Raw genomic sequence first — 20767 nt, forward strand, 5'->3', positions numbered from 1 at the left:
AAGCCCCCCAGTCGCTGTTATTTTGTTGCTAGTGACCTGTCGTGCGAAGTCGCAGGAGACCCGGGACCCCCCCCCACTCCCACCCCCCACCTTGCGCCATGGGATCACCCTGAGTCCCGGAGCCCCGCCCTGTGTGGCCGGCGCGCCGCGGGACGGCCCCAAGTCCTGGAGAGCCGCCCTAATGCCCCACCTCTAGGCCGTGCGGAGTGGCCACCAGGCCCTGCCCCCGCAGCGTGCACGCGGGGCTGTGGAAACTCTGGTGGAAGCCGCGAGGAGCGGCCGCTGTGCGTGCCGCCATCTTGTGACGGTGTTATGGCGTGAGGATCAATTTGCATATCGCCTCTTTATTATATAGGAGGATAGCCACTTGTGCTGACTAAGACACAAGGGAGTCAGGGCAGGGTTCCTGGGCCTCAGTCAGCACTGCCCACCCCCACGTGTGATTGTGGGGTCAGTGACTGTGGGGCGGTCCTGTGCATTGTGGGATGATGAGCAGCACCCACTAGATGCCAGTAGCACCTCCTTTCCCAAGTCCTGACTACCAAATGTGTCCCCAGACATTGCCAAGTTGTCCCCGGGGGGGCAAGATCACCCGGTTGAGAACCAGTGAATTCTGCTTCGATTTGCTGGGAAGCTTGGCCTCCAGGATTGTCATTCACATTTAAATGAAGGGAAAATCCCGATAAGAGCCAAGATGGTGGTGTAGGTAAACGCTGGTCCTCGCCGCCTCCCACAACGACATCAAAATTACAGCTAAAATACAGAACCACCATCATTCAGAACCGCCTGAAACCAGGCTGAACGGAAGTCCTACAACTAGGGAAGTAAAGAAGAAAGCACATCGAGACTGGTAGGAGGGGTGGAGGCGCGGAATGGGCTGGTCCGACACTCGCATGTGGTGTTTTTTATATCGGGAGGGATATCTAGGCTGCAGAGGCCTCCCGTGAGGGGCAAGGGGTCCCAGCCCCACACCAGACCCCCAGCCCAGGGTTCCAGAGCTGGGAAGAGAAGTCCCCATAACTTCGGGCTATAAAAACTAGCAGGGGCCAAAACCGGTTTGGCTCAGTGGATAGAGCGTCGGCCTGTGGACTGAAAGGTCCCAGGTTCGATTCCGGTCAAGGGCATGTACCTGGGTTGCGGGCACATCCCCAGTGGGAGATGTGCAGGAGGCAGCTGATCGATGATTCTCTCTCATCGATGTTTCTAACTCTCTATCTCTCTCCCTTCCTCTCTGTGAAAAGTCAATAAAAATATATTTAAAAAAAAAAAAAAAAAAACTAGCAGGGACTGTGGCTGAGTGACACGGAGGCTGCTGGATTCCCAGCAATATCTCTTAAAGGGCTGGCATACGGACTTACTCGGACTCAATCCCTCTGAATCCAGGGACAAAGGGGGAGGAACGAAATTGTCTGGCATCGGAGCAGAAACTCGGGGGGTGGCTTTCTCCCAGACAGGGGGGTGCTCACAGGGGTCATTGTTCCTGTGCTGAGACCTCCCCCACACAGAACTGACTGGCAGCCATATCTGAGTTTCCATCAGCATGGCCCACACTGTTCCCTCTGCCCTGGAGACCCCACCCCATCCAATTTTCCATATGAATGGCCTGTCCTGGCTCAGGCTTCAGACTTTCTTAAAACCTCTCAAACAAGCTGCAGCTGGTGTCAGTGTGCCCCAAACCTATCAAGAAGAGGCCCAGCCCGCCTTGCTTCGCAGCTGGGCCTCACTTGGGCACTTCCAAGCCCAATTCAAGTAGCGGCATCTGCAGATCCCTCTGTAGCTCCTAAGGGGTGGCCCCAGGCAGTGGCTGACTTTGCACCTCCCAGGAGGCCCCAGAGCCGGTGCACAGCTTCAGGCCATACCAGGTTACAGCTCTACACATCCGCAAGCGACACACTCCAGGGGCAGACTCAATGAGCACCAAAGCCCCACTGAAGCAAGTCCTGCTCCACAGGGGTGTCGCCTGCATAGCAGCTCCTCCACTGTAGACACAGGTGGTCCTCACAGCCACTTGGCCTCGAGGTTAATTCCTCCCAGTGACGCCAACAGCAATCCAGACTCAACTATAACAAGATGGTGCACACAGCCCACACAGGGACATACCTACAGTGCCCAGCTCTGGTGACTGGAGAGGCTGAGCCACTGGGCCCTATAGGACACCTACTACACAAGGCCATTCTACCAATTCCAGGAGACATAAGAGATCTGCCTAATACATAGAAACAAACACGGGGAAGCAGCCAAAATGCTGAGACAAAGAAACATGTCACAAATGAAAAACTGAAGAAATCTCCAGAAAAAAACCTAAATGAAATAAAAGCAAGCAAACAGGGTTCAAAACAATGTTCCTAAGTTGCTCAAGGGTTTTAATGAGAGCTTCAAGGGACTTAGTGAGACTTTCAAGAATCTTAGTGAGAACATCAAAGACATGAAAAAGGAAGTCAGAAATTAAGCATACACTAACGAAATAAAGAATAATTTCAGGGATTCAACAGTAAAGTAGAGGATTCTGAGAATCAAATCAACAATTTGGAATATGAGGAAGTAAAAAACACCCAAGCACAAGAGCAAAAAGAAAAAATAATCCAAAAATATGAAGGTAGTATAAAGAGCCTCTGGAACAACTTCAAGTGCACCAACAATCATTATGGGGGTGCCAGAAGGAGAAGAGAGAGAGCAAGACATTGAAAACTTATTCGAAGAAATAATGACAGAAAATTTCCCCTACCTGGTAAAAGAAATAGACTTACAAGTCCAGGAAGCTCAGAGAGTCCCAAACAAGAGGAATCCAAAGAGGCCTATACCAAGACACATCATAATTCAAATATCAAGGGTTAAAGACATAGACAGAATCTTAGAAGCAGCAAGAGAAAAGCAGTTAGTTACCTACAAGGGAGCACCAATACGACTGTCAGCTGATTTCTCAACAGAAACTTTGCAAGGCGGAAGGGAGTGGCAAGAAATATTCAAAGTGATGAATAGCAAGGACCTACAACCAAGATTACTCTACCCAGCAATGTCATCATTTAGAATTGAAGGTCAGATAAAGAGCTTCTCAGACAAGAAAAAGCTAAAGGAGTTCATCACCACCAAACCAGTATTACATGAAATGTTCAAGGGTATCTTTAAGAAGAGGAGGAGGAGGAGGAAGAGGAGGAGAAAGAAGAAGAAGGAGAAGAAGAAGGAGGAGGAGAAGAAGATAAAAAAATATAAAAAATATGAAGCCCTAGCTGGTTTGGCTCAGTGGATACAGCATCTGCCTGGGAACTAAAGGGTCCTGGGTTTGATTCTGGTCAAGGGCACATGCCCAGGTTGCAGGCTTAATCCCCAGTAGGGGAAATGCAGGAGGCAGCCAATCAATGATTCTCTCTCATCATTGATGTTTCTATATCTTCCTCTCCCTTTCTCCCTGAAATCAATAAAAATATATTAAAAATAGGAACAATAAAATAGTAATAAATACATATCTATCAATAATTGAATCTAAAAATGAAAATAAACCAACAAGGAGTCTAATGAACAAAATAAACTGGTGAATAAAACAGAACCAGAGGCTGGGAAACATGGAACAGACTGAGGAATCTCAGAGGGAAGGGGGTGGATGGGAAGAGAATAACCAAAAAATTATATGCATATATGCATTACCTATGGACACGAACAATATGGTGGCAAAGGCCTGGGGTGGGGTGGGCACTTGGTGGAGGGGGGCAATGGGGGGAGATAGGGGGACACCTATAATACTATATCACCAATAAAGATTTAAAAAATACACTGAATTGATCAGGAAAAAAATTAAAAAAATAAAGGGAAAATCCTTAGAGGGTTTCCAGGTGGCCCTCCCCTAGGGTCATGGGGTTCCCTCAAGGCTGAACCCCAGGTTTAGGCCTCCTCCAGTTACAGAATTATTAGCACCAGGACTCTTAGTGCACAGGCAGCAGTCGCCCATGAACTTGTGGTGTCCCAGAGTTTATAGGCCAATGGTCCTCCCTGCAGACCTTTTTTTAAAAAAAAAAAAATATATATTTTTATTGATTTCAGAGAGGAAGGGAAAGGGAGAGATAGAAACATCAATGATGAGAATCACCGATTGGCTGCCTCCTGTACACACCCAATGGGGATCAAGCCTGCAACCCGGGCATGTGCCCTTGACTGGAATTGAACCCTTCAGTCTGCAGGCCAATGCTCTATCCACTGAGCCAGACCAGCTAGGGTTCTGCAGACCGTTTGGTGAAGAGCCGCCATCACAGGGTCTGTCCTGCACACTCCGGGACATTCAGCAGCATCAGCATCCTGGCCTCTACACACCAGATGCCACTAGCACCAGCCCCTCCCAGTGTGACCATCAAAAATGCCCCAGACATTACCCAGTGTCCGTGGGGGCAGAATGGCCACTAGTTGAGCAATGCTGACTTAAGGCCTGACCCCTGACCTCACTCCCCAAACCCCGATCCTGCTCAGGTCTAACCTCTGACCTCACTCCCCAAGCCCCGATCCTGCTATCTCTTTTTCCACAGTATGATTTCTGGTCTTATTGTTTGTCGCCTGTGTCCCTGCAGCTCCCTGAGGAGACAGCTTCAGGGAGACAACAAGGTGCCAGAACACCCCTCTCTGGTTCAGGCAGGTCAAAGCCCTTCAGCTCCCACGATGCCCCTCCCAGAACCTTCCGGGCCCCTGCAGACTCCACCTTCAGACAGAGCCTTGTGTTTGGGGGATTAAAGGGTGAGACTGTGCCCTTTGGTTGCTCAGGGCCACGTGGAGCCTGAATGAGACTCTGGATTGGCCCTGGGAGGGGTTTGGCTGGGTCTGGCCCTAAGACAATGGCAAAAGGCATTCCTGTTTTCCAAAGTTGAAATCCCCCTGCAACCAGCAGCATGCCAGGGCCGGGGGTGGGCACCGGGAATGCCAGGCAGGTGCTGCGACGTCTGGTGCTCCCAGAGCTCCTGGAGAAGGTCCCGGCTTGGCCGATGCCTTGATTTCGACCTTGTGAGAGCCCAGTTGAGCCCACCGGGACTTCCAACCTACAGAACTGTGAGCTGATACATAGGTGTGCTTTGTGCTGCTAAACTTGTGGCCACTTGTTACGTGGCATGACTAGCTGATACGTGAACTGAAGCTTGGAGAGGGTGTTGTCTGCCAAGGTTACAGGGAGGCAGGGCAGATGGGCGAGATGAGCCCACAGAACCACAGAACCCACCTGATCACAAGGAAGCTGCTTCCTCCCTCCCTGGGCTGGGACCTGCTCCAGCTGCAACTGTGCTGCTGCAGGAGCAGCCTGGGCAGCAGAGCCCCGTGCGTGTGCACAGAACCTGGGCCCGACCCACGACGTGTGCCCAGCTGCTGTCCCCACCGGCTTCTGCTGTCCCGAGCCTCATCCTGCTCTCTCTCCCTTCACCTGAATGTCTAACCATCAGCCCTCAACCTGCCCCCTCCTGTCTCACTGGAAGCTGCTGATCTCCCTCCACAACCCTCCCGCCCCCCAGCAACTTCTGGCCTCGGCTCCTGGCCCCACTCCTCCCCTCAGGACCCGGTGTCCCTGAAGTTCGACCTGCTTTCCTCCTGATATCCCAGGGGCTTCAGCTGGGTGGAGCCTTGACCTCTCTCTTCAGCCCCCCAATGTCCAACTCTGCTGGAGGACGCACCCCGTCCTCTGCAGGCGCCCTTCCCACGTCCTTCTCTCTGCTGCTCGCGTGTGCGCTCTGCCCTGCGGCCTCGTCTGCTGCTAAGTCACATCCAGGCTCTGCCAGGCTTCCGAGTCGCACTGCAGGCGGGGGACCCCGACCTCCACCAGAACCCCCGTCAGAGGAACCCACGGTCACCCTCAGTCCTTCCCGGGCTGCAGGCGGCCGCTGACACACTGTCCCCTCCTCCCTGGCCCTCTAACGCTGCAGTGGCCCCGAGGTTGGTCGTTGGGGTCCCTCAGTCCCCGTGGAGAGCCCGCTCAGTCTCCCGGCTGCAAATCTGTCAGCATCTGATGCCTCCTGCCTTCATCACCAGCTTGAAGACTCTTCACCTCCCGCCTTCAGCACCCACAGAAGGCACCCCCTCACCACCCCGAGAAGTGGAAGCAGAGGAGCCCCTTCCCCCCTCCCCCACTTACTCTGTGTCTCCACACGTCTCCGCCAACGCCTCCCCCTGCCCGCCCTTTGCCCGGACCTGGCCCTCCTACCTCTTTCCTGTCTCAGGCAACGGCCCCGACCCCCGAGGGTGGCCTTGCTTCTCTCTCTCTCTCTTTCTCTCTCTCTCTCTCTCTCTCTCTCCCCATATTCAATCCCGTGGTTCTCTGGTTGGCTCGACTCCGTTAATATCCAGAATCTGAACCTCCACAGCCTCTCAGTCGGAGCCACCCTCCTAGGTTCACCTGGGTTAGGCCAGTGGCCTCCACTCTGGCCTTTTCCCGTCCACTCTCCCCACGAGGGGGCGGTTCAAATATGAGTAGGGTCAGATCCCTCCTCTTCTCCAAAAGCTTCGTGACAACCCCCCCCCACCCTCCGACTCAGAGGGCAAGTTAGTTCAACACGGCCCCAGGTGGCCTCCTACCCCAGGACCTTTGCACCTGATGGTCCTGCTGCCTGGGGCACTGTCCACCCAGGTGTCCATGTGACTCATCCATCACTTTTCTTCCTTCAGAGCCTCCTGGGGCGGGCCCTCCCCTGCAGGAAGCGGAAGCTGCCGTGTCCCCATATGTAAGCCATGGCTGGTGCCTGGGAGGCACGACCAGATGTTTGCTGAGCGAGTGAGTGGGCGAGCCAAGGAAGATCAGGGTGGGGCAGTGGCTCCTTCAGTTTCAGGCCGGAAGGGGGAGTCCTCAGCTGCCCGCTGCACTCCCCTCCCCCTGTCCTACCCCTCAGCTCCCACCCCTCCCCCCGCCTCCCTTACCCTTGGCAATCTTGATGTCCAGGGCTGTACGGATCAGAGCCATGAGGGTAGAATTGAAGTGGACGGTGTTGTCATCGGCGACAGGCAGATCCATTCGCAGGAGCCGCTGCAGAAAAGCAGAGGCCAAGACAGTCATTCCCAAGCTCTGTTCTTGGTCTCCCGCGAGCCAGACCCGCCCTCCCGGGAGCCCCAGGAAGAACTCTGAAGGCAGCGGCGAGGTGCCCCCCACCCTCAGGTTACCTGTCCCAGCACTGCATTCCCCGATTCCCCTTAGTGGCCTGAGGGAGGGCACTGGGGGACCTGCCCCTTCCTCTCCCGCAGGCTGGGCCCTAGAGCTGGCTTTCCCAGGTGGCCCGGACCCTCGCCCTGCCCCAGAGTTCTCCCGGCAGCTCCGTCCAGTCTCCCCCCAAAGAAGAAGCGCACAAGCTGATCAGAGCAGACATGCAACAGCCAGGCAGAGGGGTCCATGGCCACACCGCCTGGGGGCCGCTGGCTCCGTCCCCATCCCCTGCTCGGCCCAGACCAGACCAGATGGGCACAGGCCACATCGTTTCTCTGAGAAGCAGCAGGCGGGCGGCCCCCCGCCGATGGGGTGGGCCCCTCGCAGACATGCAGCGAGGCCAGGCCATCACACACAGAACGGCAGACGGGCACATGCAGACGGAATCTCGAGACTCATTCATAGCTCCGTGGGAAGTGTATCTCAGGGCAAGTCTGGATCTCGGCTGTGTGATGGTGGGGGAGGGCTGAGGGGCGTTCCCGTGGCCCAGGGAAGAGAAGACTCCCCGTGTCCCAGGCAGGGGCGCTGGGCCCTTGCTTGGTGATGTGGGAGAGAATGCTGGGCTGGTGTGCACCGGCCCAGGCTGAGGTGGCACGGAGGTGGGGGTTGAGGGTGAGTTTGGGGTTCACGTGGGGCTTCAGACACATGTCAGCAGGAAACACAGAGTTGGACGAGGGGGAAGGGGTGACAAACCCAGAGTAGACACAAGAAATGGGTGGGGGCTGAGTGGGGAGGAAGGCAGCAGATGGAGAGGCACACAGACGGGCCGCGGAGCACAGCTGTGCAGGCTGCGCCCCGCACGGGGTTCCTGCCTCAGAAACCGTGGATCCGTGCATTTAGATGACAGCTTCCCAGCTGCCAGCAGCAAAGGGTCTGGCTCTCACCACGTCTCTGGGTTACAATTTCCCAGCAGACAGCGTTCGGTGGAAAGGGTGCTCTTTTCAATTTTGCACAAAGGTGTCCTAGGACCCACGGGGGCTGCACAGAGGCCAGAGGGAAGGCTCTCCCTCCCTCTCTCTTGCGAGGACACGTGTGTGAGTGCGCGAGCGCGCACACACACACACACACACACACACTTAGACAAGCAGAGACCAAGAGAAAGCCTGAGTGGACGACTACAGAGAGGGGCACAGGTGCAGGGGTGCAGGGGTCTTTGAAATGCGGGTGGGGAGCCTCTTCCAGGCCGTGGCTGGGAAGGAGGGGTGCGTAGAGGGGGGAGGAGGAGGGAGGCTGTGGAGAGGCAGCCACAGGAGGCAGGAGGGAATGTGTTGGCAGAATGGAGGGAGGACTCTCGCAGACACAGGGCCGACCAAGGTGGGTGGGAGAATGGGATGATGGGTACTCATATTTTTGGGGGGACTTTAAAGGTCCTCCCTGAACTTTTGGTGGATGAGCTGGAGGAAACAGATCGTCGGTCCTTGGGTGCCAAGGTAGATTCTGGGACGGGGTCCTGGAGGGTGGCTGGCCCAGCCGCCTGGCGGCAGGGCCCTCGCTCCTTCAGCCAGCATGCACCACCCCCACCCCAGCCCCCTCGGCCAAGGTGCCTGCCCGCCCCAGGCTCCCGCCAAGGCAGCGTGCATGGCCTGCGTCAGGGTGCCACGGTCCAGGGGTCCGGCTGCGGCCTGCCTGCCCACTCTGGAACAATGGAGAGGCATGTTGGGTGGTCTTGGGGGGCAGCAGGTGGCATAGGGACAGGAGCTGGGGAAACAACTCCGGGGGTGAGGGGGGGGGAGCAGGGAGGAGAGGCTGTGGGTGTTCCTTGGGAGGTCTTGTATCCCCCAAGGCCCTAGGTCAGAGATCAGCTTCAGGTGTGTGTGGGGGCAGGGGCACTGCGGGATCTGGGATTCAAGATATAAAAGATGGGGCCAGGGTCATGCCTTTTTCGGGGCCAAAGACCCCTGCCAAAAGGTTCCTGCCCCGGCCTGGGAGTGGGGGCCGCTCGGGGTGGGCAGAAAGGAGGCACAGTGGGGATCCCCCCTGAAGTGTGTCTGTGTCCAATTTGGTTCCCAGGAGACCAAATACGAGGGGACTGGGGGCTCCCCCCTCCCCCCCGCATGTCGGCCATAATGGAGTCTCAAAACACCAAAACACACTCATCAGAAGGACGGACACGGTGTGCTCCTGCGATCAAGGAATGGTCATGGCCCGTTTACTCGAGGAGGAAAGGAAAGAAAAAAGAAAAAAAAGAAAGAAAGAAGAGGAACGCTGGAAAAAGAGACTCGGCCGGTGTTCCTGGCCAGCACGGAACAGTCCCCGGCGCCCGGACGGTGGTGGTCAGCAAAGGTAATCTACCTTGTAGGCCACTCTGGCCGGACACTTCTTCCCCAGACCCAGGGGCGGAGACATGTGTCTCAGCATCTGATACATGTCCGGGTAAGGCATGCGGCCCCTGGCAGCACCGAAAACACAAACGGGGGCGGAACGGAGAACCAAAGGAGGGCAGAGGGGAGGGAGGGGAGGAAACGGAAGAAAAAAAAAACAAAAAACCAAAACCAAAACCACAGGAGCCGAAAAAATACAGAAAGATGCAGAGAACGATAAAATAGGTGTTTCAAATAAATGGAAAAGAGGAGAAAAAAAATGGAAGAAAAGGTAATTAAAAAAATATTATTTCACTGCTTCCAAGCAGGGAGAGAGAGAGAGAGAAAAGAGAAAGGTCAGATTCAGCTTTGACTCTGAGCTATGGTTCTGGTGGAAAACGGAGGGAATGGGGGGGAGGGGGGGTCCCTCATTTTGGAGGGCCTGACACAATCCTTTCGTTGGATGTTGTTTTAAAAACTGGGTCAAGTTCTCTGGTTTGGCTGAGGCTGGTCTCTGAGGGGGCCTAGATGGGGAGGAGGAGTGGTGGGAGGGCTGGGGGCTCCGGGAGGCAAAGGGTGGAGGGGGAGAGAGTGGAGGTAATGGTGGGGGGAGGAGAGCCAAGTTACGACCCCCCTGGATGTCTGATTTGGGGTGCCGTTGAGACCCTAGGATGGGCAGCTTCAGCTAAGAGCAAGCAGAATGGCTGAAGGGAACAGAGAGGTATGTTCCATGCTTCATCAAGTCTAGTGACTGCATTCTCTTGGCTAAGAGAGTTTTCTAGTTTAATGCAAGAGAAAGAGAGATGGCTCTGTTTTTTGGAGAGAGATATATATATATATGTGAAATATATATATTGAAGAACCCCAAGCCACACTCATTCCATGGATGCTAGCAGGTTTTAGTGGAAATCAAACCTTGCAAGCAACCCTATGAGGACATTTCTTGCCTAAGCCGAGAGGGGGAGATATTACGCGCAATAAACTGTACATATCCTTATAATGAATCCGACCGCTGAAAGGAGAAGAGAGGGGATTAGTGGAGGCACAGGGGTCAAGCTGCCTTCACGCTGCCTTCCTGTGCACACAGGGAGGTCACACTGTCAGGGACTTGGGGACCCCTGGCTTGAAGGGGTCGGGGGAGGCTTGGGATCAGTCACTCACAGGCCCCAGGGGGCAGAGGGTTTCAGTTGGGGTGAGCCCAGAGCTCCGGGCTCAGGGCACCTTCTCTAGGGCTCTCTCTGAGCCTCCCTCCTCCACGCTCTACATGGGCTACACTGGGAGGAGGGGACTCGTGGAATAGAGGACAGGGGGACAGCATCCAACTGCTGTGACCTAAAATCAAAACAGGAAGAGTTAGGAACCAGCTGAAAATCCAGTCTCAGACCCGCGGCTCACCCAGCCTCTCGGTCACGGTCACGGAGGACTTGCGGGGCTGCAGGGATGGCAAGGATGGCTCCTCCCACCTTCCCTGTAAGGCCTCCCTCCAGCACTCAGGCCCCACACTCAGCCTGAACTAGGATCTCCAGTCGGTGGCTAATGGGCTCTGAGCGTTAGGATGGTGCCCCTGAGTGTCCTGCAGTGCTTGGTGTTGAGCAGGTGCTCAGTACCTGCGCACAGGATGGAGCTCACCCTCTGAAACCACTGCCTGGCAGCCAGGGAGAGGCCCTCTGGTGCCCACGGAGATGGGAGAGCTCACTCCCTTTGTGACCGGGAAGATGCAAAGGGCCCTGAGGCTGTGTGTCCTCTCCCCTGGCTGTGTGACCACCTTCTCCAGGGTCCTGTGATCCCAGCAGATGCTGGGTTCTGCCACTCTGACCTTGCAGCCAATCTTATGTGCCAAGGGAGCTAGGCCAGGTCCCACCCCCACACTCCCAGGAGAATTGAGTCTGAGAGGCCTCTGGCTTCCCCCCTGGGGCCTGGCAAACTTGTCCTCACCATCTGGAGGCCTCACAGTGAGGGGAGGAGAGACTCATAGGAGACTAGCTCCTCATGGCTGACTCCCTCCCTCATCTCCCAGAAAGTCTGGGGCTTGGGCAGGGGTGGTGCCCAAAGCTTTGAACCCGGGGTCTGTGAGGGTGCTAATTCTCATTTCCTTCTGCTAGACTGATTCCCCTGAGATTCCTGATGGCTCCTCAGGGACTCAACGCCCCCAGAACTGGAGCCTGCCCTAACCTGTGCTCCAGTGCCTGAGAAAGGTGGGCAGTGTGGCTGCAGGATTCGGGGTGACTCCTTACCACGCTGCGGGGTCGTACTCAGCCCAGACACGCACGTACTCATCCAGGTGGTGAGGACCCAGGATGGAGGAATCTCGAGTGAGGTACTCAAAGTTGTCCATGATGACAGCAACAAAGAGGTTCAGCATCTGTGGGAACCCCAGGGGCCAAGAGGGAGTGGGGGAGAGCGAGACCCATCCAAACACATTTACACAGAGGTCCAGAGGGAGGGAGATGAGATGGAGAAAGGGAGACAGACAGAGAAAGAGAAGCAGGGAAGGGATAGGGAGGAAAGGCACATGCTCACACACGGAGCCCAGACAGGGAGATGGAGAAACGGAGATGTGGGAGGGAGACAGGGGAAGATGGAGACAGGGAGTTGGAGAGAGAGGTGAGAGAGGCTGTGTGAAATGATGGCCAAAAGCAAGGGAACTGCCATCACCCTAAGCCCTCCCATACCTGGCCGCCAACAAGGCCAGAGTGAAGGCCCCACGTGGGCAAGAACCTTGTGTTCCCAGCCCCAGCACAAAGTAAGGACTCAGCAAATATGGGCGGGGGCAAAAGTACTTACAGTTGTGAATATACGAAACAGATTATTTGTGGGTTTTATTATTTATTAGTAATTATTTATTAATGACTGTATGCTTTTCCATACAAACAACTGTACTCCTGCTTTTATCCCACCCTGAGTTTCTAGGATGGATGGATGGATGGATGGATGAGTTTTCCTGCCTTCATCTGCATCTGGTAGCTCCTTTTCAGGTGTTCTTCTGGCCCTTAACACATGGGGAGCTTGCAACAATTTTGTCCCAGGCCTTTGCAAAAGTTGCTTCTTTAGTGGCAACCTGGGTAACTTCCCCTTTATACTTAAATGCTGTAGTTGGGTGTGGCTCACCCCATCTCATGGCTCCTTAGGCACCATTGGTTAGGGAAGGGCACATGACCCAAGGTGGCCAATGAGAGCCTTCCCTGGGATTTTTGCTGGCACTCTGGCAGCCATCTTGCCTCTACAAGGAGAAAGTATGAGAACAGCAAAGATGATGGGGTCCACTTGCCTGGATCTAGCCTCATCTGGACTTTTTAGTTACACAAGTTAGTGAACTGCATATTTTACTTAAGTCAGTTTATGTTACTTGCAACCACTTTGATGAATATGTAGTCTAACTCCTGCTCACCAACCTTGTGGGCCACTCTTTGAAATCTTCCTTCAGTCCGAATTTCCCTCATCAAAGCACAGATGGACTGTGCTGCTATCTGTGCTGACTTGTCTGCCCATCACCCCCCTGTGTTCTCTCCTATTACCCCCAGTGCCTAGCATAAGGTCTGGCACATAGTAGGCACTACACAAATGTTTAGATGGAAACATAATAGGTGTTTAATAAATGACATGTAATTCTAGATGCCCCTAACTTTAATGACTCTATTTTTTTTAATGACTCTATTTTTAATGAATCATTTCATGATACTGATTGAGCACCTGCTGTGTGCCAGTCACTATCCTAGGTACTGGTTACACAGCAGTGAACAAAACTCCTGCCCTCAGGGGCGGGTGGTCAAGTGTTGCAGATATTTTCTAGGTCCCTGCCCTTCCCAGATGGGCTGCGTTATAAGATCTCGTCCCTTTACGCACACACAGCGGCTGGACACTGGGGGCCTCTGGCCAGGGGCTGCGCTGGCCCATGCAGACTCTCTCTTCTGGGAATCTGGGCCATGGACCCGCCTGGGTCAGCAGCTGTGAAACTGAGGGGGCAGGTCTCCCCGTTGAGGTTACTAGTCCGAAAGAGGGTGGGTGTGTTGGGCTTTTGCTGACAGATGCTGGTGCTCGGGCCGAGGTCTGCAAACAACATCTCCCACATTCGGGAAACCAGACTTGGGAGGAGGGGAAGGGAAGAGGAGACTCCTCCTTCCTGCAAGGGTCTGAGTTGTGGGTTGAACTGTGTCTCCCCCAAAAGACATGTTCAAATCCCAAAACTTGGTCCCTGTGAATATGGCCTTATTTGGAAAAAGGATCTTTGCACACGTCACCAAGTTAAGATGAAGTCATATTAAATTAGGGAGGGCCCTAAATCCAGCATGACTCCTGTCCTTGTTAGAGGGACATCTGGACACCAGCACACACGGAGGAGGCCGTGTGAGGATGAAGGCAGAGACGGGACAGATGCTGCCACAAGCCGAGGGATGCCTGGGGCCACCAGAAGCTGGAGGAGACCAGGAAGGATCCCTCCTAGAAGCTTGGAGGGAGCACAGCCCTGACAACACCCTGATTGGACTTGTGGCTCCCAGAACTGCGGGAGGATAAATTCCTGTTGTGATAAGCCACCAAGTTCGTGATACTTTGAAACAAGTACCATCTGCAGTTGTGCAGGGGCAGCGGACAGCCAGGTGTCAGCACTCCCTGGAGGGTGCCAGGGGCAGCTGGGTTGGTCGGTAACACCCTTTCTTCCTTTTTAAAATTTTTCTTTTATATCTTTTTATTCATTTCAGCGAGGAAGGGAGAGGGAGAGAGAGTTAGAAACGTCAATGATGAGAGAGAATCGCTGATCGGCTGCCTCCTGCACGCCCCCTCCTGGGGATCGAGCCTGCAACCCGGGCATGTGCCCGTGACTGGAATCGAACCTGGGGTCCTTCAGTCCATAGGCCGACGCTCTATCCACTGCGCCAAGCCAGCCAGGGCTCTTTCCCGTTTAATACTCCATCCCTGGCATTCCTGCAGGCAGTAATCCCTGGTGCTTTCCACGCTGTATGTCCCATCTTCCAACCCTGCCTGCTCTGACTGTGCCGTGACTCCTCTAGGGAGAGCAGAGAACAAAAGGGGGTACAGTGATGAGGCCCCAGAGAGAGTGAGAAAGAGAAATCAGGATGGAGCAGGCAGCTGCTGTGGTTCCTGATCTATCTATCTATCTATCTATCTATCTATCTATCCTTTTTCATCTATCTATCCATCCATTTTATTTTCTTTACTGGTTCTTGGGCTCAGTCTCTTGCAGTGTTCCTTATCCTTGGGGCCTATGAGATTCCTCCTTCCAGCAAATTCATCTTTTACTAGTGAGAACCCATTCAATCCTTTGCAAAGCCCCGAGCCCCCAGAGAACGTTTAAGCGGCTGACTTCCTTGCCTCCTGATCGCACACAGGAAGGCACCGGCCCTCAGAGAGAAGGGGGAAGACTCCTACACCTCAATCAAAGGGTCCTGGGACGCTCTCAGCACCACTAGGCTTTCCCGCAGGACACCCAGTGGGCTGCAAAAGGGGCGATTCTGCCTCCCTTCCCCAGGGGACACGTGACAATGTCCGGAGACATTGTTGGTTGCCACAGCTGGAAGGGCAGGGGGCAGGTGCTTCTGGCATCTAGTGGGCCGCGCCCAGGGATGCTGTTAAACCACCTGCTGTGCACAGAACGGCTCCCTCCACGGAGAGTGACCCAGCGCCCCTGCCAACGCGCTAAGGGTGAGACACCCTGGCTGACCTGACCCCAGGCTGGCTCAGAAGCCGTGGAGGGAGCAAGTCTGCAACACAGCCACACCCTAGAGAGGTCCGCACCCCTAGGTAGGAAGGAGCCAGTTCTGAGGAGCCCACCCCCACACGTCCACAGACTCACCAGAAAGGAGCAGAGGAAGATGAAGGAAACGAAGTAAAAATAAGCAAATTCATTGCCACACTCGGGAGTCAGGATGCCGGAGTTTTTATCACACGGCTTCCCGCTGAGGCAGGAGAGCATGATGTTGTGCCAAGCCTCCCCGGTGGCACTCCTGAGGACAGAGAGGGGCGTCAGGGACCTGGGCACCCGGCCCGGACACCAGGGCCTCCCAGGGAGGCGGGCGCCGTGGCGGAACACTTGGGCTCTGGAGCTGGACCAGCCGGGCTTGGGCCCCGGGAAGCACCTCTTTCCTCCGGGAGCTCAGGGAGGGGACTCACATTCTTGGTTGTGCAGTGAAGCCCATGGCGGGCAGGGGCGGGGAGGGGAGGGCGTAAAAACGCGGATGCCAATGCCTCACTATCACAGACTTGGGTTCAGCTGGTCTCGCTGGGGCCTGAGGACATAGGTGCGTTTAAAAGACTTCCCTCCGTCCAGGTGGTTGTCATCTTTTACTGCTTCCTCCCTCGGTAACTGCTCCAGGCACACGGGGCTCCTCCAGGCTCCCCTCCATGCCAGCCATGCTCCGCCTCAGGACCTTCTCGCTTGCCCTACCCTCGCCTGGCCTGCCCTTCCTGGGATACCCATCCGCTCCCTTCCTTGCCTATTTCTCTCAAATATCACCCCGCTCAGGGAGGCATGACATACCGGCCCTCCGTTCCTTTTTGGTTGTTGTTAAATGAGAAAAACAATTATTTTTACTGTGCCCAAATGTACATCACATAAAACTGACCATTTTAAGCATTTAAAAATGTATCATTCAGTGGCATTCAGCACATTCACAGTGCCGTGTAACCATCACCACGATCCACCCCCAAGACCTGTTCATCTTCCCAAACGGAAAATGTGTGCTCATTAAATAATAACTCCCCATTCTCCTCTCTCCCAGTCCCTGGCAATCTCTACGCCACTTTTTTTTTCTCTCTCTCTCTGAGTTGCCCATTTAAGTACAATCACGCATTATTTGTTCTTCTGTACCTTCATTTCCCTCTTAATCTCAAATTTTATCTCCTTCTCGCATCCTCTGCAGTTTGCTACTGATGGTCTCCCCCACAGGAATATAAGTTTCCAGAAGGCAGAGAATGTTGTCCCTTTCTGCTCGTTCCCAGTACTTACACCAGGGCCTGGCACACAGCAGGTGCTTAATAAAGCTCTCATGGGTGAAAGAAGGAACTCTAACATGCAGCCAGGGTTGAGAACCAGGCCTCAGAGCCTATAAGCCTTAGTTTCCTCGTCTGTCACATGGGGCTGCCAAGAACCCCCCCCCCCTCCCCCACAGGATGGTCAGGAGTCAATGAGATGATGCTTGAAAACGCCTTTCATGTTTGAGTCCCAGAGCCGTTAGCTACTAGCCCACCAGGGTTCCTGGGTCCCCCATGCCGATCCCAGGCCTCACGGGCACAGCAGACTGAGGGCACCCCCTCCCCCACGGGAGGAGAAGGAGAAGGAGAAGGACACCCCCACTGGAAGTGAAGAATGAAAGGGCCCGCCTCTCACCGGAAGAGAAGCATGAGGGCCTGGAAGAAGGTCCGGAAGTTGTTGTGCTCCGTGATCTGGAAGTCGTCCTCATCGCTGTCCTCTTCCTCCACGTCGATGCCAATGTTGCCAAACACCTGGGGGATCGGAGGGCGATGACCAGGGAAACCCCACCCAATGCCCACATCTGCCTCTCAGAACTGGGCTCCCGACCCCCCTCTGCCTAAGGGCAGTGGCCCTCCTTGGGTGGCTCTGGGAACATCGGGGGGGGGGGGGGACCCGCACGCACCTGCATCCCGATGATGGCATAGATGAAGAAAAGCATGGCAATCAGCAGACAGACATAAGGCAGGGCCTGGTGGGAAGGAAGTGAGACAGCCCTGCAGACCACGTTCTCAGCAAGACGCACCGTGCGAGCATCGCCAACCTCCACTCTAGATTCAGCTACAGCGGTGGGGGGCGGGGGCTGCTTTCCCTCTCAGCCCTGAGCAGGGGCTCACCTTGAACGACTGCACGAAGGTCCAGAGAAGAATGCGGATGGTGTAACCCTGCCGGAGGAGTTTGATGAGCCGGGCTGCTCGGAAGAGGCGGAGGAAGCTCAGGTTGATGAAGTTATTCTGGGGAAATGGAGAAAGAGGGGTGACCATCCACCCACCCCCAGGGGCTTAGAGCCATCACCACTCACAGAGGACCCTACATGAAGCCAACCAACAGGAGAAAGCAAGCCAGACCCCAAATAAGGAGGGAGAGGAGAGAAAGCGCTATTAATGCAATGGTGCAGAGGAAAAAACTTGAAAAAGGGACCAAGTGGGGTGGGGGGGTGGGGGGAAGGAGGAGAAGGCATCAACTCAGAAAGCATACGCCCTCCCTGCCAGCCCCATCCGCAAAGGGGGAAGGAAAGGAAAAAAAGGAGAGAGAGGAAAGGGGTCGGGGGTGGGGTGGGGAAGAAATAACAAAAGAACAAGGAAAAGAAAATATATCCGAATCATCCAATCAGGAAAAAAATCGAGATGGTTTTTGTTTCTCCCAACAACCAAATGCACTGAGACGATAGGACACAAGCGGGTCAAGTTGCCAAATCCATCACACATACGATGCACAAACACCGGGCAGGGTGGGGGGCCAGCGCGCTCAGGCCTGGTGGACGGGGGCGGGGTCCAGGGCATGTTACGCTCTAGGCCAGAAATGCATCTGTCGTGGGACTCACCGGGCACCCTGCCCTGCCCTGCCGAGCTGCCCACCCGCTCCTGCCCGCCCTCACCTCACCCCACGGCCAAGAGGACTCGAGCCAATTGGAGAAGTGGAAGAGCATCTTTTCTTACCCCCTTGGCGAGCGGGCATGGGGAGGACGGGAGGGAGCTGGGGCTGTTCGGCTGCAGGGCGAGTCCTCGCTGCCCGCTGAGTCGGAGAAGATGCATTTGGGGCCCTTTTCCCCCCTCTCAGGGATGGCTTCTCAGCTTCTGGGGCTGGGTGGAGGTGCACGGGACCAGGCCTGCGGGAAGCAGGAAGTACGCAGCGCCCGTGGGTGGGTGAGCTGGCCATCGGCCCAGGCCCACCAGGGGCGGTGCTGGGGGCGGGGAGGTGGGCCGTCCCTGCCCCCAGGACCTCCCTGGGTGGCCCCTGCCTCTGCGCAAAGACCCCTACCTAGTTACTGCCTCTACCTCCTCCCACCCCAGCCAGACAACAGGGGGACGGGGAGGTGGGCGGCAGCCAGCCAGCTGGGTGGGTTGGGGCCCTGGTCATTATGGAACTGTCCTGGGACTTGCCCTCTGGGGCCTCAGGGGGCACTGGTGAGGAACAAGGCGCTAGAAGTCACAAATGGACCAAATCTAATCACCTGGTTGACAAAGTTATTTTGTTGGACCTGAGCAGTTTTGTAATGAAAAGTAGTTGGCACTGTTTAAACTTCAGATCCCCCCCCCCCCCAATCTGGCTTTCTGGCAACCCTGGACCTGCTTCTGTCCTGACAGCCGTTAACCGGGGCTCCGGAGCGGCTGCCCACCTCGAAGCAGGCCAGAGTCCTCCGGTTTGCCCAAGGCTCCTGTTCTAGAAGTGGCACCTGCTTTCCGGCTCATGGCGCGTGTTGGCCACCAGAAGCACTTCGAGTTTGAGAGCCCTGTCTGCGCTCAGCCGGTGGGCTGCGATGGAGCAGCCGTAACCGGGACTCGGAGACCCCGTGGAACAAGGTGTAAACGGCCCGCCCCTCACCCCCAGGTGGCACAGGGGTGACCACACAGGTTGCCCTGCCAGTCACAGCACCCCTTTCGGTCTCACAAGCTTGGATGATGAACTAACTGGGCATCTTCCGTGCTGGGTTCCCCAGGGCGTCCCAGTCCCAAATCTGCACCCGCTCGCTCTGGCCCGGGGGCGAGGCGGGGATGGGGCTCAAGGAATTTCTGGGGCAGACAAGACGCCTCTGGGACACACCCTTGGCCCCTCTGTCTCTAGGATGGGCCTGGGGCCCGGGAGATCCTGCTCTGAACCCAACGGGCCTAGGCACTGTGACCACGTCCGGAATCCTGGAATGAGCCCCGCCCCAGCTGGGCTGAGAGAACCACACCGTGCCCTCTGCCCTGACTCCCGCCTGGCCTGGCCGCCCAGCTCCACCAGCTGTCCCAGCCTTCTCCCCTCCATCCCCAGAGGACAAGCCATCCCTTCGTGGGGCGGGGCACGCAGGTGGACTCGCTCAGCATGCAGAGGCAGGCGGGCCCTGGAAGCAGCCTCGGGCTCGGGGTGCGCGGGGGGCCTGCCACCATGCGGGAGAAGCCAGGGGCCTCGCGGGGAGATGCGGCCAAGACATGCGGAACCGAGGGGGAGGGAGACACGTGGGAGGGAGGGTGGAGATGAGAGAGGCCCAGGTGATGGGGCAGGGAAGGTGCTAGGCTGCCCTCCCCCACCCCTCCCCCTCTTCCCATGTCTGTATCCAGTCCTTAAAGTGCTCACAGAAACTTCCGGCAACTTCCCTTTTTCTAGCTTCCATCTTCCCATCCACAGGCCACAAGGAGCAGCTGTTCACTCCTCCAACCCTGCCCTGTGCATCCAGGTTCTAGGGTGCCCGGGCAGGGTGCAGGCCCGAACGCTGGCGTGCTCAGGGGCTCGAGCGCTCAGGACAGGGGAGCTACCTGCGCGATGGCTCCAGAGAAATCCTGCCCGCTCCGGCCCAGAAGCCGCCTCTGAGCTCCAGCCCCATAACCACCTGCCTACCGACTCTTCCAGGGTATCCTCCACGGCGCCTCACACACTCACGCTCTCCCCAGCCCGGCCTCCTGGCGTTCCCTAACTCCTCCGGTTCAAGCCACTCACGCCCCTCCAGGTCCCCCTCTCACCCACAGCCCAGGGGACCCATCCCCGGGTTCTGGGGAGGGGGGGCCTGGCTCAGACAGCTCGTCCTCTGCTGGCCTCGTCCAGCCCAGGCCCGACCAAGCCGCTCGGCTCTGCAGCCACAGTGACCTTGTCTAATCACACGCCTGGTGGTGCCTCCCCTGCTCCACATCCACCCGAGCTCCCACAACAAGGTCCCAAGGGCCTTCCCCTTCTGTGCTCGTCACATCCTATGGGCCAACCGCCCGCTGCTCTTTGCTCCAGCCACACCCCTCACTTGCAGAGCCTGACCCCCCGCGTGCTGTCCTGCCACCGGGCCTTTGCACATGCTGTCTAGACCTCGTATGCCCCATTCGTCCCCTCCACCTGCTTAGCATTGCTCACCCTTCAGCTTGCAGCAGTTACAATGTCACGTGGGTTTGCGGAGTGGTTTGACCAATGCCTGCCTCCCCCACTTGACCAGGTGAGGGGGGCAGGGTGGTGTCCGCTTTTGCCCCCCCCCCCCCATCTGTGGCACGGAATTGGGCTTACTAAACATTTGGTGAATGAGCACACATGTACCGCGAGGGGAGGAATCCTGGTGGAAAGATGCCACTGGGGGTCCTTCATAGGGGCCCAGGGCTGGGCGGGGAAGAGGCAGGTCAGATGTAACAGAGTGAGGGGTGTGCAGGT

At 56.1% G+C, this 20767-nt stretch overlaps 1 protein-coding gene across 1 annotated transcript in view; it reads right to left on the reverse strand.

Annotated features, from left to right (window-relative positions):
* Window positions 1-20767, reverse strand: part of CACNA1A (calcium voltage-gated channel subunit alpha1 A) — a 177225-nt gene that overhangs the window by 10326 nt on the left and 146132 nt on the right. The window contains exons 30-36 of the mRNA XM_081091349.1: window positions 17275-17391; window positions 17064-17129; window positions 16796-16911; window positions 15263-15413; window positions 11688-11815; window positions 9446-9542; window positions 6874-6979 (exon numbers count right to left, since the gene is read on the reverse strand). Coding sequence (XP_080947475.1) covers window positions 6874-6979; window positions 9446-9542; window positions 11688-11815; window positions 15263-15413; window positions 16796-16911; window positions 17064-17129; window positions 17275-17391 — 781 coding nt within the window. The remainder of the gene's footprint in view (window positions 1-6873; window positions 6980-9445; window positions 9543-11687; window positions 11816-15262; window positions 15414-16795; window positions 16912-17063; window positions 17130-17274; window positions 17392-20767) is intronic.

This window comes from Myotis nattereri (assembly GCF_964212035.1).
Source record: "Myotis nattereri genome assembly, chromosome: 5".
Classification (NCBI taxonomy): Eukaryota; Metazoa; Chordata; class Mammalia; order Chiroptera; family Vespertilionidae; genus Myotis; species Myotis nattereri.